We start from the raw sequence: 15528 nt of genomic DNA, 5'->3' as shown, positions 1-15528 counted from the left end.
CCCGGTTACTGAGAGATCGGGGGCACAGTCCCCGGTTACTGAGAGATTGGGGGGCACAGTCCCCGGTTACCGAGAGGTCGGGGGGACAGTCCCCGGTTACCGAGAGATCGGGGACACAGTCCCCGGTTACCGAGACGTCGGGGGCACAGTCCCCGGTTACTGAGAGATTGGGGGGCACAGTCCCCAGTTACCGATACGTCGGGGGCACAGTCCCCGGTTACCGAGACGTCGGGGGCACAGTCCCCGGTTACCGAGACGTCGGGGGCACAGTCCCCGGTTACCGAGACGTCGGGGGCACAGTCCCCGGTTACCGAGAGATCGGGGGCACAGTCCCCGGTTACCGAGTGATCGGGGGCACAGTCCCCAGTTACTGAGAGATCGGGGGCACAGTCCCCGGTTACTGAGAGATCGGGGGCACAGTCCCCGGTTACTGAGAGATCGGGGGCACAGAATGTAGGGATCAACCCCTTTCTAAGAAATGAGGTTGGGGGGGGGGATGTGCCTGTACAATAATATTGCCTCCCATTGAAAAGTAGCTGCCTTAAATCATTGGAATGATGAATGACTGTAAGGAGGTCTCCAAACTACCTGGGCTCTCAACAGGCAAGTTCACTTCATCTTCCGCACCTTATGCTCGGAACATATTGGTTTGCTTTCCAAAGTGCTTGTACAAACATGGCAAAAACATAAATAATATTCCGGGGGACGGAGAGTTCCTGTTTATCTAAACCAGGCAGCCAAGGCTGTGCCCTCCCCTCCCCCAGCAGGCCCTGCCAGAATTGGATTCTGATGGACACAGTCCAAAGAAACAGATGCAGACAGCCAACCCTTTGTCCCTACCAGTGCTCCTTTCTGACTGCTTCGCCAATTTAGTGTTAGCCGGGGCTCTGTGCGTGGCCTCTGAGCCAGACAGCCTGTGGAGCCCATGAAGGTTGTGGGTTCGAGTCCCACTCCGGCGGCTTCAGCACAGAATCCTCCGGCGAGCCTCCCGGTGCAGTACAGTCAGGAGTGCTGCCTTGTCAGTGGTGCTTTCTTTTTGGAGGAGAGGCCTGAAACGCCCTCTTAAGTGGCCTGGGAACAATCTCTTGAAATTACTCGAATAAGAGCAGAGAATTTCCACCAGGTTTCCAGGCCAGAATTTATCCGAGAATAATAATAATCTGCTATTTGCTGGAGCTTCCTGCGTGCAAATTGGCTGCTGCATTTGCTACATTACAACGGTGACTAGGCATCAGAGGTACTTTGGGATGTCCTGAGGTCATGTGCTATGTAAAGGCAGGTCCTTCTTTCTTATTTTCCCCATCCTCCAGTCCCAAAGACCCTGACTAAGACCCAGGCACAAATGCGCCAACCGACCTGCCCTGCCCACAATGTGCAACCCTTCAGCTCTGAAGCTACACAGTGACCTATGGTGGGAATTGTGGCCGATTCTTCCCCCCCCCCACCCCCAACCAACATTTCCACACGAGCACTTTCAGGCTGGAATGACAGGGTGGGAGCAGGAACCCTGGCCAGTTTCCTCCATCGTTGGGTCAGTGAGTCTGAGGCCAAGTGCACTGCTCCAAATCCCTCCCTAGATGAAATCAATTACTCAGCGCGGGTCAATTGTTAATTCTTTTTTTGTTCATTCAGGGGATGTGGGTGTCTCTGGCCGGGCCAGCATTTATTGCCCGTCCCTAATTGCCCCTTGAGAAGGTGGTGGTGAGCTGCCTCCTTGAACCACTGCAGTCCATGTGGTGTAGGTACACCCACAGTGCTGTTAAGGAGGGAGTTCCAGGATTTTGACCCGGCGACAGTGAAGGAACGGCCAATATATTTCCAAGTCAGGATGGCGAGTGGCTTGGAGGGGGACCGCCACTGGGAATTGTATTATCAAGATTATGGATACAGCGGTGAAGGACATTAATTGATTAAGTAACCTGAGCACATATATAAAGAGGAAGATTTCTTTCCGTGGCCAGTGGGCACTGCAAGGGCTGGGGTGCATCATCACCCCCCCCACACCCCGGATGTGACATTTTGATTTAATTTTGGAAGTTTCCCTTCAGGTTTTTGTTTCAGTTACAGAGCCTCGCCAGGGGCTGTCAACCCTTCTGATTGGTTGATTTTTAGTTCAATTTATCGATTTTGTTTTTCAAAATAGCCTAGAAAGAGAGGAGAGATTTCTTTCTGTGACCGGTGAGTGCCGTGTGGGGCTGGGGTACTCCACTGGCCCCCCCAAAATTGATTTGATTTAATTTGGCAAGGTTTCTTTAAATGTTTTCCTTTGTCACAGTGCCCCTTTAAGGAGCTGTCAATGTGTTTAAATTAGTTAATTTGTCCATTTGTTGAATTAATGTGCTCAAAAGAGTAGAGAGAGAGAGATTTCCTTCCCCAAGCGGTGGGCGCCACGGGGGCTGGGATGCGCAACCACGTTGTAATTTAAACAGTTAAGTTTCCTTGGAACTTCTGTTTCTGGGACGGTGCCCCTTTAAGAGGTAATCTCTTCGACTTGATTCGTTAATTGGTTTGTGCTTCAGTTCATTTGCGTCAACCAGAAGAGTAGAGCGGGAGGCTTATTATCAGCCCCGAGGATCACGTTTTCATTTTGATTTGATCAGGTTCCTGTCAACAAGTTTTTGTTTTCTGTCACAGCCCCTCAATTTAAGGGGCTGTCAGTTTAATTTGTTTGTTTGTTAATGAGTCCATTTTCTTTTTTTATCGGTGCTCAAAAAAGTGCATTTAAAGAGACACTTCGCAGCAGCGCCATACGACCGTAAATTAAGATGGTTCACGGATCACCAGGCCGCCTGTCCTTTAAACGGCCTTGAGGAGTCCGTGTTCCTTGTGCGTATGGATTTGCGAGGTTGCAGCCCCCTTTTGGATTAATCTAAGGGGGTGTCCTTCAAATTTTGGTTGTGCTTCAGCCCTGCCTCTCCTGACCTTTGGCCACCCGGTGCGGCGCGGGTTTGGGGGGTGGTGAGGGGTTCAGAGAGGAGGACCTCCTCGCGGGTTCGCTCCCGGGCCTGGCCAAGGTAGCCATGAACCGGCAGCGAGCCACGGACGGGATCATTCGGCTCGACTGTCCTGCCCCTAGTCCGAGGCTGCGTCCACGCCCGGGTGTCCCTGGAGAGCGAGCAGGCGGAGTGCGCCGGTATGTTTGGGGCCTTCCGCGACCAGTGGACACCACAGGGGCTGGGGTCCGTCATCAGCCCCGGGAGCGACACTTTAATTTGATTTGTTAAGTTTCCTTTTAACCCGTGTCTTATGGTTACAGTGCCCCTTTAAGGGGCTGTTAACCTGTTTATTAGTTTATTTGTTAATCAGTTTATTTACTTTTTTTTAATTTGTTTACTCAGAAAAGCATAAAGAGAGGCTTGCCCCAGCAATGACATTTTTAATTTAACTTGCTAAGTTTTCATTTTTAGTTACAGTGTCCCTTTAAGGGGCTGTCAACTGGTTAATTCGATGACCACAGTGATCTTCCCAAAAGAGCTTAACCAGAAACTTGCCCCTCCCATGGCATTTTAATTTCATTTGTTAGGTTTTGGTTAAAAGTTTTTTGCTTTTAGTTACAGTGTCTTTTAAGGGGCTGGGCGGGGGGTGGGGGGGTGGGGGTGGGGGGATGCGGGGGGATCCTCGTTAGTTAATTTGCTTATTTAATTCGCTCAAAAGATATGAAAGAGGCTTCTGGGAGACTGGCCATCAGTAGGTCGGAGGCAGATATACGCATTCTGTCAATAAACCATCTGTCCGGAAAAGGATAGAAGCAAAAAAAAACTGCGGATGCTGGAAATCCAAAACAAAAACAAAAATACCTGGAAAAACTCAGCAGGTCTGACAGCGTCTGCGGAGAGGAACACAGTTAACGTTTCAAGTCCGTATGACTCTTCAACAGAACTAAGGAAAAATAGAAAAGGGGTGAAATGTAAGCTGGTTTAAGGGGAGGTGGGACAAGTAGAGCTGGATAGAGGGCCAGTGGAGATAACCAAAAGTTGTCACAGACAAAAGAACAAAGAGGTGTTGAAGGTGGTGATATTGTCTAAAGGAATGTGCTAATTAAGGGTAGAAAGCAGGATGAGCAAGGTACAGATAGCCCTAGTTGGGGTGGGGGTGGGGGGAAGGGATCGAAAAAGGCTAAAAGGTAGAGATAAAACAATGGATGGAAATACATTTAAAAATAATGGAAAAGAAAAATCTATATAAATTATTGGAAAAAACAAAAAGGAGGGGGAAAATCGGAAAGGGGGTGGGGCCTTCTGTATCTGTACCTTGCTTGTCCTGCTTTCTACCCTTAATTAGCACATTCCTTTAGATAATATCACCACCTTCAACACCCCTTTGTCCTTTTGTCTGTGACATCTTTTGGTTATCTCCACCTATCACTGGCCCTCTATCCAGCTCTACCTGTCCCACCCCCCCTTAAACCAGCTTATATTTCACCCCTTTTCTACTTTTCCTTAGTTCTGTTGAAGAGTCATACGGACTCGAAACGTTAACTGTGTTCCTCTCCGCAGATGCTGCCAGACCTGCTGAGTTTTTCCAGCTATTTTTGTCAGGAAAAGGATTTGGGTCCAGCTTCGTTCTTCACCAGCTGGCTTGCCATCTAATTAGCGGCAGTGACCTTCAACTGGACCTTCCCACTCCGAAAACTTGGGCGGGATTTCCTGGCCCCGTCCACCGGCGGAATCTTCCGGTCCCACCGAAGCCAATGGACTTTTAGCCGTAACTGCCGGAAAATCCCGGCTCTTGTCTTACGTGGGGGAGGGAGGGAAGGGGGTGGGGTGTGCAAGAAAGGTTCATTGGATTGACTCCTGTTCGGTGAGGATTAATCCAGTCGGATGGTCCCATGTTCTCCAGAGGTTAGGAGAAGGAAAGGCGAAATGTATAAAGGGGACTCGACAAGGCCGATGGAGGGAGGCTGGTTCCTCCCAGCTGGAGAGTACGAACGAGAGATTACGGTGACAGGAGGTTGGAGGCTTTGGACTTGGGTGAGGAGAAAGGTTTCACTCAGAGGCTTGTGAGTCTTTGAAATTCTTATGTATGTTCAATCATTGAGTATATTCAGGATGATTGATTGATTCGTAGGGAATCAAGGGAATATGGATATAGCCTATATGAACATACAAATTAGGAGCAAGAGCGGCCACTCAGCCCCTCAAGCCTGCCCCACCATTCAATAAAATCATGGCTGATCTGATTTTAACCTCTGCCCGCCAATAACCTTTCACCCCCGCATTTATCAAAAATCTATCTACCTCTGCTTCTAGCACCTTTTGAGGAAGAGAGTTCCAAAGACTCACTACCCTCTGTCTTAAATGGTCAACCCCTTATTTTTAAACAGTGACCCCTAGTTCTAGGTTCTCCCACAAGAGGAAACATCCTCTCCACATCCGCCCTGTCAAGACCCCACAGGATCTTACAGGTTCCAATCAAGTCGCCTCTTACTCCTTTGAACTCCAGCGGATACAAGTCTAGCCTGTCCTCATAAGACAACCTGCCCATTCCTGGTATTAGTCTCGTCAACTTTCTTTGAACTGCTTCTAACACATTTACATCCTTCCTCAAACAAAGTGACCGATACTGTACACAATACGCCAGATGTGGTCTCACCAGTGCCCTGTATAACTGAAGCATAACCTCCCTACTTTTGTAATCAATTCCCCTCACAATAAATGATAACATTCTATTAGCTTTCCTAACTACCTGCTGCAACTGCATACCAACCTTTTGTGATTCATGCACTAGGACACCCAGATCCCTCTGGATCTCAAAGCTCTGCAATCTCTCACCATTTAGGTAATATGCTTTTTTTTTTATTCTACCTGCCAACATTGTACTCCATTTGCCAGATCTTTGCCCACTCACTTAGCTTATCAATGTCCCTTTGAAGCCTCCTTTCATTCTCTTCACAACTTACTTCATGACAGAAAAATACGTAGAAGATCAAGCATGGTCTTATTGGAAACAGATTATCTGGTCATTATCTCATTGCTGTTTGTGGGAGCTTGCTGTGCACACATTGGCTGCCCAATTTCCTACATTACAACAGTGACAACACTTCAGAAGTATCTCATTGGCTGTAAAGTGCTTTGGGATGTCCTGAGGTCGTGAAAGGCGCTATATAAAGGCAATAAGAAAGTCCTCCTTCCTTATCTTCTCCATCCTCTCATCCCAAAGGCGCTGACTAGGAAGCACACACAAACGTGCCAACTGACCCGCCCTGCCCCCAGTCCACATCCTTCAGCTCCGAAGCTGCACAGTGATCAACGGTTGGAACTGCGGCCAACCCTGTCCCCGACCAACATTTCCACGCCAGTACTTTCTGGCTGGAGTCAGTCTGGATGGGAGCAGGAAACCCAGCTGTCTTCCTCCATCTCTGAAGCAGGGAGCCTGAGGCCACCCGAAGCAGGTCTGAGGGGCCGAATGGCTCGCTACCAATGGCCTTGGGCCCCTAACTCACCACCAGGGCTGTTTGTTTTTATTTCCTCATTGGGATACGGGCATCGCCAACAGGGCCAACATTTCCTGCCCATGCTTAGTTGTCCCTAAGGTGGTGGTGATGGGCCTTCTCCTTGAACCACTGTGTAAGTGAAGGTGAACCATGTGGTGAAGGTATTCCCAACATTGCCTTAGAGAGTTCCAGGATTTTGACCCACCCTTCTCAACTCCAGAGTGTACAGGCTGATCCCACTCGTTCTCTCCTGACAGGGCATCTTCCCATCCCAACACTACACTGCCTCTAGGGCATGTATCCAGATGAAGGAGTTGGCCTATTTTCATGTCCAATTTTAATTTGTTTTTATCCTCAGTCTCCTCCCCCCATCTCTCTCACAAGAATGAGTCAGTCATGTCTGTGTCTGTTGTTTAACACTGGCCCTTCAAGTCTTTGGAAGTATCTATGTAAAAGGTCATGGTCACCATGGTAACCTGTCCGGCACTTTACCCTGATTGTGTGCAGAGGAGGAGGCAATGATGTAACTATGTCTGTGTTAAAATCTGTGGTTCTCATTCATCGTCACTAATAAATGTTAGGGCAGAAGGTTGCAAACTTTCAATGTCTACTGAAGGGGACTTTCAGATCAGACTGGAGGCTTTGGCTGCCAAGCCAAGGAGAAAGCGGAGGAGGCAGTGCACAGATTAAGTAAACAGTCTATAAAGAGGGTGGGCGGGAGATTAGAGACAAACAGGAAAAAGGAGTAAGGAAACAGGATGTAAACTGGAGTAAAATACACAACAAACTGACCGAGAATGTGAAGCAACGTGACAAGACTGAAGAACAGATTGAGGGAAAGATCTAAATGGAGGGTGAAAGTCAGAGAGAGGACACAGCAGGGCAGAGAAGGGAACCACAAGGGTGATCGATCAGAGTCTGAGTTGCGAGGGAGGGTTGTGCTTATCAGCCTTGAAAGAAGGTTAAAAGGTGGAGAGGTTCAGGGAGGGAATTCCAGAGCCTGGGGCCCAAGCAGCTGCCAGTGGTGGGGGCGATGGAAATCCGGGAGGTGCTAGAAGTCAGAATTAGAGGAACACAGAGGTCTCAAAGGGTTGGTAGGGCTGGAGGAGGTTACAGAGATGCATCCCCGATCGCTAGCCAGTGGCTCTGGTACGGGGAGGCGATGGTGTTGTGTGGTGTTGTCACTGGGCTAGTAATCCAGAGGCTCAGGGTCATGCTTTGGGGACTGGGGTTCGAATCCCACCATGGCATAAAAATATGGAATTAAAAGTCTAATGATGACCATGAAACCATGTTGATTGTCATAACAACCCATCTTGTTCACTAATGCCCCTTTAGGGAAGGAAATCTGCCATTCTTACCTGATCTGGCCTACGTGTGACTCCAGACCCACAGCCATGTGGTTGGCTCTTAAATGCCCCCTGAACAAGGGCAATGAATGAATTTTTAAAAAATTTGGACAGTGTGGGTATCAGGTGGGGACAGGATGTTCATAAAAGCTGTTGATGCTCGCTGTCTAAGCTCTTGCGCACAGAATGAGACAGGGTAAGGCTGTCAGTACCCACGGAACTGGACTCCAGGAAACACTGAACACACTCCGGAGGAAGGAGTGGGGATTGCGTGTGAAGAGAAATCAGGTCCTGCCACTAACAGTGGGTAATATGACGTTCAGAGGCATGTACAGTGACAAATAGTACAGAATGGGAAATCTAGAACATCACCGAGTTTATTCATGACGGTAGAACATGGATTTCCACAGAATTTCTTGCACAGAAACATACACAACTGGTCTATATCATCAGCTCTCGTCCCATTTCATCTCACCCCATCAAAATATCCTTCTCTGCCTTTCTCTCTCATGTGTTTATCCAGCTTCCCTTAAATGCTCTACGTTGTTCACCTCAATTAACCCCGATTCTACTGGGTTCCACATTCTGACCACCCTCTGGTCAAGATGTTTCCCCTGAATTCCCTATTGGGTTTATTGATGACTATCTGTGACCCCTCGTTCCGGACTTGCCCACACAAGGAAATATTTTCTCTATTTCTATCCCCCCCCCACTCCCACCCCTTCATAATTTTGAAGATCTCTATCAGAAAGAAACCAACTGGCCAAAAGCAAATTTATGGCCAATTTCACCAGGTTTTTGCATACACATACCATCCTGACTTGGAAATATAATCACCGTTCCTTCGCTGTCGCCGGACCAAAATCCTGGAACTCCCTCCCTAACAGCACTGTGGGTGTTCCTACACCACATGGGCCGCAGCGGTTCAAGAAGGCAGCTCACCACCACCTTCCCAAAGGAAATTAGGATGGCCAATAGCTGCTGGTCGAGCCAGTGATGCTCACATCCCATAAAAGAATAATAATTTTTAAAATTCCACTTTGCATTGCAGAAAGTAGATGCCGTTTGGCGGTACAGAACTTGAATATTGCCGAAAAAGACACGTCCTCGAACCTTTTCATCTTGCCCTCATCAGGGCAATGCGCAAGAACACCAATTGTAAAGGGAACAACAATTTGGTACTGCATGAGAAGAGAGTGCCGATTGGTTGGCAAGTGGACTCTGATTGGTAGAAGTGTTGCCATGGAGAATGCACCAGTTAACGAATGATAGCTGGCAACAAACTGACTGAGTCATCAGTTAGCAGGTGCATTCTCCATGGCAGCCACCTCTATCAATCAGAGTTCACTTACCAACGATTCAGCCCTCTCTTCTCATGCAGTACAAATTGTTGTTCCCTTTACATTTGGTATTCTTGCAAATTGTCCTGATGAGGACAATACGAAAAGCTTTGACAACGTGTGCCTTTTTTCAACAATAACCTCTGAAGAAAAATGTGTAGTTTCTTACACGTTAGGTGCTGGACATGTGAAAATGGCAAGGGTTGGAAGTTCAAGTTTAATTACTGCTCAAAAAACAACAGCAAGACTGCATGTTGTACATGAACATTGCAATGTCTGCATGCATTTCCTTATCGGATCTGATCCTTCAAGATGAACGTCATATGGTTCATGCCTGCTGTCAGCTGCAGGACCTGACTTCTCTTCACACACAATCCTCACTCCTTCCCTCTCTCCTCCCGTGAGTGTATTCAATGTTTTCTGGAGTCCCAGTTCTATGGGTGCCGGCAGCCTTACCCTATCTCATTCTTCACGCAAGAGCTTAGACAGCGAGCGTCAACAGCTTTTCGATCATGGAATGAACCACACCCTTTCTGCACCTGATACTCTCACCTTCCAAATCCAGCCAGAGCAACGGGCTGCAGATGGGAGATGGGTCCCTGTAAACCCCTTCTCCATCCCTACAACCCTCCGAGATCTCTGCATTCCTCTAATTCTGGTTTCTCGCACCTCCTGGATTTCCATCACCCCAGAACTGGCAGCCATGCCTCCGGCTGCCTAGGCCCCAAGCTCTGGACTTCCCCCCACTGAACCTCTCCACCTTTAATTCACTCCTTAAAGCCTACCTCTTTGACCAAGCTTCCGACTGCCTGGCCGAATATCTCCTTATGTAACTTGGCATCAAATTTTAACTGATATGGTGATGGTAGGTGGTATCGTTGTAACGTTACTGGACTAGTTATCCAGAGGCCCGGACTAACACTCCAGAGAGCTTCAGTTGCCACCAAGGCAGCTGTGGGTATTTAAATTCAATTAATTCGTACATCTGGAATAAAATTAATAATGATCATGAAATGACTGGATTCTCATTAAAACCAACTGGTTCGCTAAGGTCCTTGAGGGAAGGGAATCTGCCATCCTTCCTCGATCTGGCCTACGTTTCTAATTATTCATTCATGGGACATGGGCTTCGCTGGCTAAGCCAGCATTTATTACCCATCCCTAATTGCCCTTGAGAAGGTGGTGGTGAGCTGCCTTCTTGAGCCGCTGCAGTCCATGTGGCGTAGATACACCCACAGTGCTGCTAGGGAGGGAGTTCCAGGATTTTGACCCAGCCACAGTGAAGGAACGGACGATATATTTCCAAGTCAGGATGGTGAACGGCTTGAAGGGGAACTTCCAGGTGGTGGTGTTCCCATGTGTCTTCTGCCCTTGTCCTTCTAGATGGTAGTGGTCATGGGTTTGCCCTCTGAAATGGGCTAGCAAGCCATTCAGTTGTAGGCGGCTCACCACGACCTCCTCAAGGGTAAGCAGGGAGACGACGGGCAATAAATGTTGGCTTTGCGAGCGAATGCCTAGGTGACAAATTTTTTTTTAAAAAGGTAACACTCCTGCGAAATACCCCGGGGCTTTTTCGCGACATGAAGGGCTCTACATAAACGGAAAGATGGCATGTCGTCGGCTGTCGCCAGGAAACGACCGGGAGTGAAAAATCAGCAGACTTTTCTCCTCCCTAGCTCAGGGGGCTAAGGCCAGTTGAGGAACCCCCATCACATCCCCTCTCCAGCCACCCCGCCGTCTCTCCAACGCAAACCTGGGATCAAAGCCCAGACTCTTAGTCTCAAAAGAACAATACACCTTTCCTCATCTTTACCTCGGTGCCACTGCAGACTAAGCATTTACCCATTAAGGAATCGAAGAAGCGGTGTATCTAACTCTTCCCACGACTGTGTCGAGCCTCTGACTGTCAACGACAATGCCTCTTTCTTCATCGGGGCCTGCGAATAGCACAGCCCCCCTCTGCCACAGAAAAGTTGGCACACAGAGCGAGTTTTACTGCTAAAATTCTTAAATCCTTAAACCATTCATCTTTCAGGGGGGATAAAAAATACGGTTGACATCCAACACGATGCACATCAAATTACTTAACATTCATTCACGAATGCTGCACCCCCACCCCGACCCCGCCCCCACCCCTCACCCAAGCCTCAAGGCAGAGTGGATATAATGGAGCAGCTGTAATCAAGTTCTGAGCCACTGACGTGCACTGGGTCTGTCTCTGTACAACATGGTGTTTGGAACCACCCCTCTCCTACAGCAGCTCAAACAGCATAGGGAAGACACTGAATGCACCTCTCTACTTGGAGATGACCTTTGATATAGCATTTAAGACACCTCGCTGCCTCTCGTGAAACCTCTCGACTCTCAGCATGGCGACCTCCAAGTCCCCTCCTCGCGTTCAAATCCCTCCACATCACGTCCAGCCCTATAACCCTCCCAAGATTGTCTCCCTCCGGTTGTGGCCCCTTGTGCATCTGCAGTGTAAACCCTCCTCCGTTGGTGGCTGTGCCTTCAGCTTCCGAGGCTCTAACCTCTGGAGTTCCCTCCCCAAAACCTTCTCTGCCTCGCTCTCCTCATTTAAGACGCTCCCTCAAACCTACCCCTCGGTCAACTGTCCTGATATCTCTCTGTACGGCTCAGTGCCACGTTTTATCATCATACACCCCCAGGAAGCGCTTTGGGATATTTTACTCTGTTAAATATACTATATGACAAGTTGCTGTTGGTGTGTACATAGCACCGCATTCAAAAAGTAATTGACCAAATGCTGAGGCCTTTCAATGTGATCTCAACCAATAGAAATGCAAGAGCTTTCCCACTTCCTTTGTCCACGTTCTTGGTGCATTGCATAACGTGGAATGCACGCTGTCCCTGAAGTATGCTTGGAAAATCTCCAGCGGCAGGGTCACAGCACCATATAGCAGAGAAGGAGGCCATTCAGCCCATCATGCCCTTTGCCAGCGCTTGAATTTCAATTTCAATTTCACCTTTTCAGTTCATCCCACTTTACTCTTTCCCCATTGCCCTGTGAATTTCCCTCCTTCATCTACACATTCAATTCTCGGTTGGAAGTTACTACTGAATCTGCTTCCACCACCCTTTCGGGCAGTGCGTTACAGATCATAAGTAACTATAGTTTAAAAAAAAATTCTCATCTCCCCCCCACCTCCCCGGTCATTTTGTCAATTCATCTTAAATCTATTCCTCTGGTTAGACACCCTCCTGCCAGTGAAAACAGTTTCTGCTTATTTACTCTTTCAAAGCCATTAAGAATTTTGAACACCTCAATTAAATCTACCTCAACCTTCAACGTTCCAAGGAGAACAACCTCAGTTTCTCTAGACTCTGTTACACGTGCGAGGTTTTATAAGATGATTATGTTTTGGACTGTCCCTTTAAATTTAAGGTAAAATGGGGTAATGAAGGTAGTCACATGATCTGTTAGACGTTCTACCTGACAACAAGCCTGAGTGGCTTGCTTATCATGGAGACTGGGGGGCCCAGGTCATGTGCTATTGAAATGCGCAAGCCAGGATTAACACTATGAAACAAAGATAGAAGCAGATGTTCTTGCTTTGAAAAGGGACAGAGAGAGAGAGAGAGAGAGAGTGGAGGGGGGGGGGGTTAAGAAAGAAAGAAAGAATGAACGAGAGGCAGAACAGCAGCTGTCATGGCCTACAAAGGAAAAAAGTTGTTTTCTCTGTTGGCTACCAGGTAGAATGTTATGGGAAGCTTGCCCGCTGGTTAAAGAGAAGGAACCCACAGTGACTTAAGGACACTGGAAGATTCGCCCTGGTGAGGCCAAGAGAAGGAATCACCGGAGTGGGCCTTATTGCTAAAAGAGTCAGTTTGGGAATTCTCAGGGGACTGAGAGGACCTTCGAAGATTACAGGATGTTCCAACTCTGTGAAACAGGGAGAAATGAACCCAGCGGAAGCTGCAAGTGATGGTGAATTGTTTCCTACAAGAACTCCTGTGCAGAGCAGCGTGGAGGTTATCGGTCAAGTTAAGACATTCACTACATTTTCTGTAGTTTAAAGTATTAGCTGCCAACTAAGTAATGTTTAGTCTCGATGTTGACTTTAGTTTGCTTCTTACAGTAAAAGTCTTAAAACTTTAAATCTTCTCATGCGATACCTTTAAGTTCTGCACTGGGAATTCAAATCTATTTGTAAAAGGTTATCAGTCTCCAGGGGATCGTAATAACGTGCATAAATCTCCTTATTTCCAGTACCATTCCTCTACAATGTTCCAGCTGAGGGTGATGTGTCTTTAAATTTAAAGGATCCACTGCTTTACCTTTTGGAAGGGGTTTGTAACTCATGTTCATCTGGATACAGTACTGAGCTGCAGTTCATATCTATGGTAGTTAGAGGCCAATTATCTCAGCCCCAGGACATCGCTGCAGTAGTTCCTCAGGGTAGTGCCCTAGGCTCAACCATCTTCAGCTGCTTCATCAAGGACCTTTCATCCATCATAAGGATCAGGAGTGGGGATGTTCGCTGAGGATTATACAGTGTTCAACTCTTCAGATACTGAAGCAGCCTGTGCCTGCATGTAGCATGACCCCGAAATTCAGGCTTGGACTGATAAGGGGCAAGTAACATACGTGCCACACAAGTGCCAGGCAATGATCATCTCAACAAGAGAGAATCTAACCACCTCCCCATGATAATCAATGGCATTACCATTGCTGAATCCCCATTCTCAATACTCTAGGTGTTACTACTGACCAGAAACTTAACAAGACCAGCCATATAAATACTGACTACCTAAAGCCTGCCCACCATCTACAAGGCACAAGTCAGGAAAGTGATGGAACACTCTCCACTTGCCTGGATGAGTGCAGCTCCAAAACTCAAAAGCTCAACACCATCCAGGACAAAGCAGCCCGCTTGATCGGCACCCCATTACCACCTTCAACATTCACTCCCTCCACCACTGACGCACAGCAGCAGCAGTGTGCACCATCTACAAAATGCACTGCAGCAACTCACCAAGCCTCCTTTGACAGCACCTTCCAAACCCACAACCTCTACCATCTAGAAGGACAAGGGCAGCAGATACATGGGAACACCGCCACTTGGAAGTTCCCTTTCAAGACACTCACCATCCTGACTTGGAAATGTATCGCTGTTCCTTCACTGTCGCTGGGTCAGTGACAATGGCAAATATGCTGGCCCAATTTGCACACAGTAAACTCCCCATACAACAATGACCAGATCATCTGTTTTGGTGATATTGGTTAAGGGATAAATATTGGCCAGAACACTGAAAGGAGAATTCCCCTGATCTTCTTCACATATCACAATGGAATTTTGTACATTCATCTGATAGTGCAGATGTTTGCAACACTCCCTCAATGCTGAACTGGAATGTCAGGTTAGAGTCTGAGTAACTATGCTTGAGTGGGATTTGTACCCACAACATTCTGTGCATTAACTGAGTCATGGACACATGTCGGAAGTGGAGGGTTACATGATAGCTACCTTGGAAATATATCGCCATTCCTTCACTGTCGCTGGGTCAAAATCCTGGAACCTCCTCCCTAACAGCACCGTGGGTGTACCTACACCACACGGACTGCAGCGGTTCAAGAAGGCGGCTCACCGCCACCTTCTCAAGGGGCAATTAGGGATGGGCAGTAAATGCTGGCCTGGCCTAGCCAGCGACGCCCACATCCCATGAAGGAATGTTTAGAAACCACCAGTTCAAATCCAATTCTGTGGAAAATTGCAGTCACTCAGTCTGAAGGTGCATGCATCAAAACTGAAAGGGGGTGAACCTGGAGGTCAGAATGATGGGCAAACTCCTGGAAATAAGCATAGTGCCCCTCCCAACATCCAGTGACTTACCAACTGGAACTCATTCCTTCTCCTGTAGGCCTCTTTGATGCTCTGGTCTTGCCACAAGGTCCGAATAGCTGGCAAAACCCTCTGGAAATGTCCTTCCACAACTCCGATGCAACTGTTCTCAAAGGTCATCAGGAACAGCCCATGTTTCTCGTTCTCCCAGTTCCGCCAAGGGAGCCGCAGCTTCTCCCTGGCGTCCACCAGAACTCGCATCCCCGTGATAACATTCCCATAGATCGTGTCCCGGAATTCCTCCAGGCTCTTTCGGTCGAAGTCCTGCCCGTGGATAATCCTCATCTGCTTCAGGAAGGTGCTCTTGCCGCTCTCGCCGGCTCCCAGCAGCAGGATTTTCACCATCCTCCTCAAGTAAGGTCGCTCCTTGGCCAACATCTGGTCGATGCCTTTGCTCCTTCTCCTCATCTCCAGCTCGTCCTCCGAGCCGAAGCAATTCGGGAGGCAGCCGTTCGCCCAGGCATCCTCCAGCCCAGCCATACTCCCCTCTGCTCAGAGACCGGAGAGAGACAGAGAGGGAGAGAGTGGGGGGGGGGAGAGAA

General features: G+C 48.2%; 1 protein-coding gene across 1 annotated transcript in view; it reads right to left on the bottom strand.

The window, feature by feature from the left end:
• The window catches only part of LOC144669270 (guanine nucleotide-binding protein subunit alpha-12-like), a 41241-nt gene that overhangs the window by 24759 nt on the left and 954 nt on the right, over positions 1-15528 (bottom strand). The window contains exon 2 of the mRNA XM_078531597.1: positions 14978-15474. Coding sequence (XP_078387723.1) covers positions 14978-15466 — 489 coding nt within the window. The 5' untranslated portion in view covers positions 15467-15474. The remainder of the gene's footprint in view (positions 1-14977; positions 15475-15528) is intronic.

The sequence above is a fragment of the Cetorhinus maximus genome, chromosome 29 (genome assembly GCF_964194155.1).
Source record: "Cetorhinus maximus chromosome 29, sCetMax3.hap1.1, whole genome shotgun sequence".
Classification (NCBI taxonomy): Eukaryota; Metazoa; Chordata; class Chondrichthyes; order Lamniformes; family Cetorhinidae; genus Cetorhinus; species Cetorhinus maximus.
Note: the sequence above shows the minus strand (reverse complement) of the source record. Positions and strands in the feature narration are given on the sequence as shown.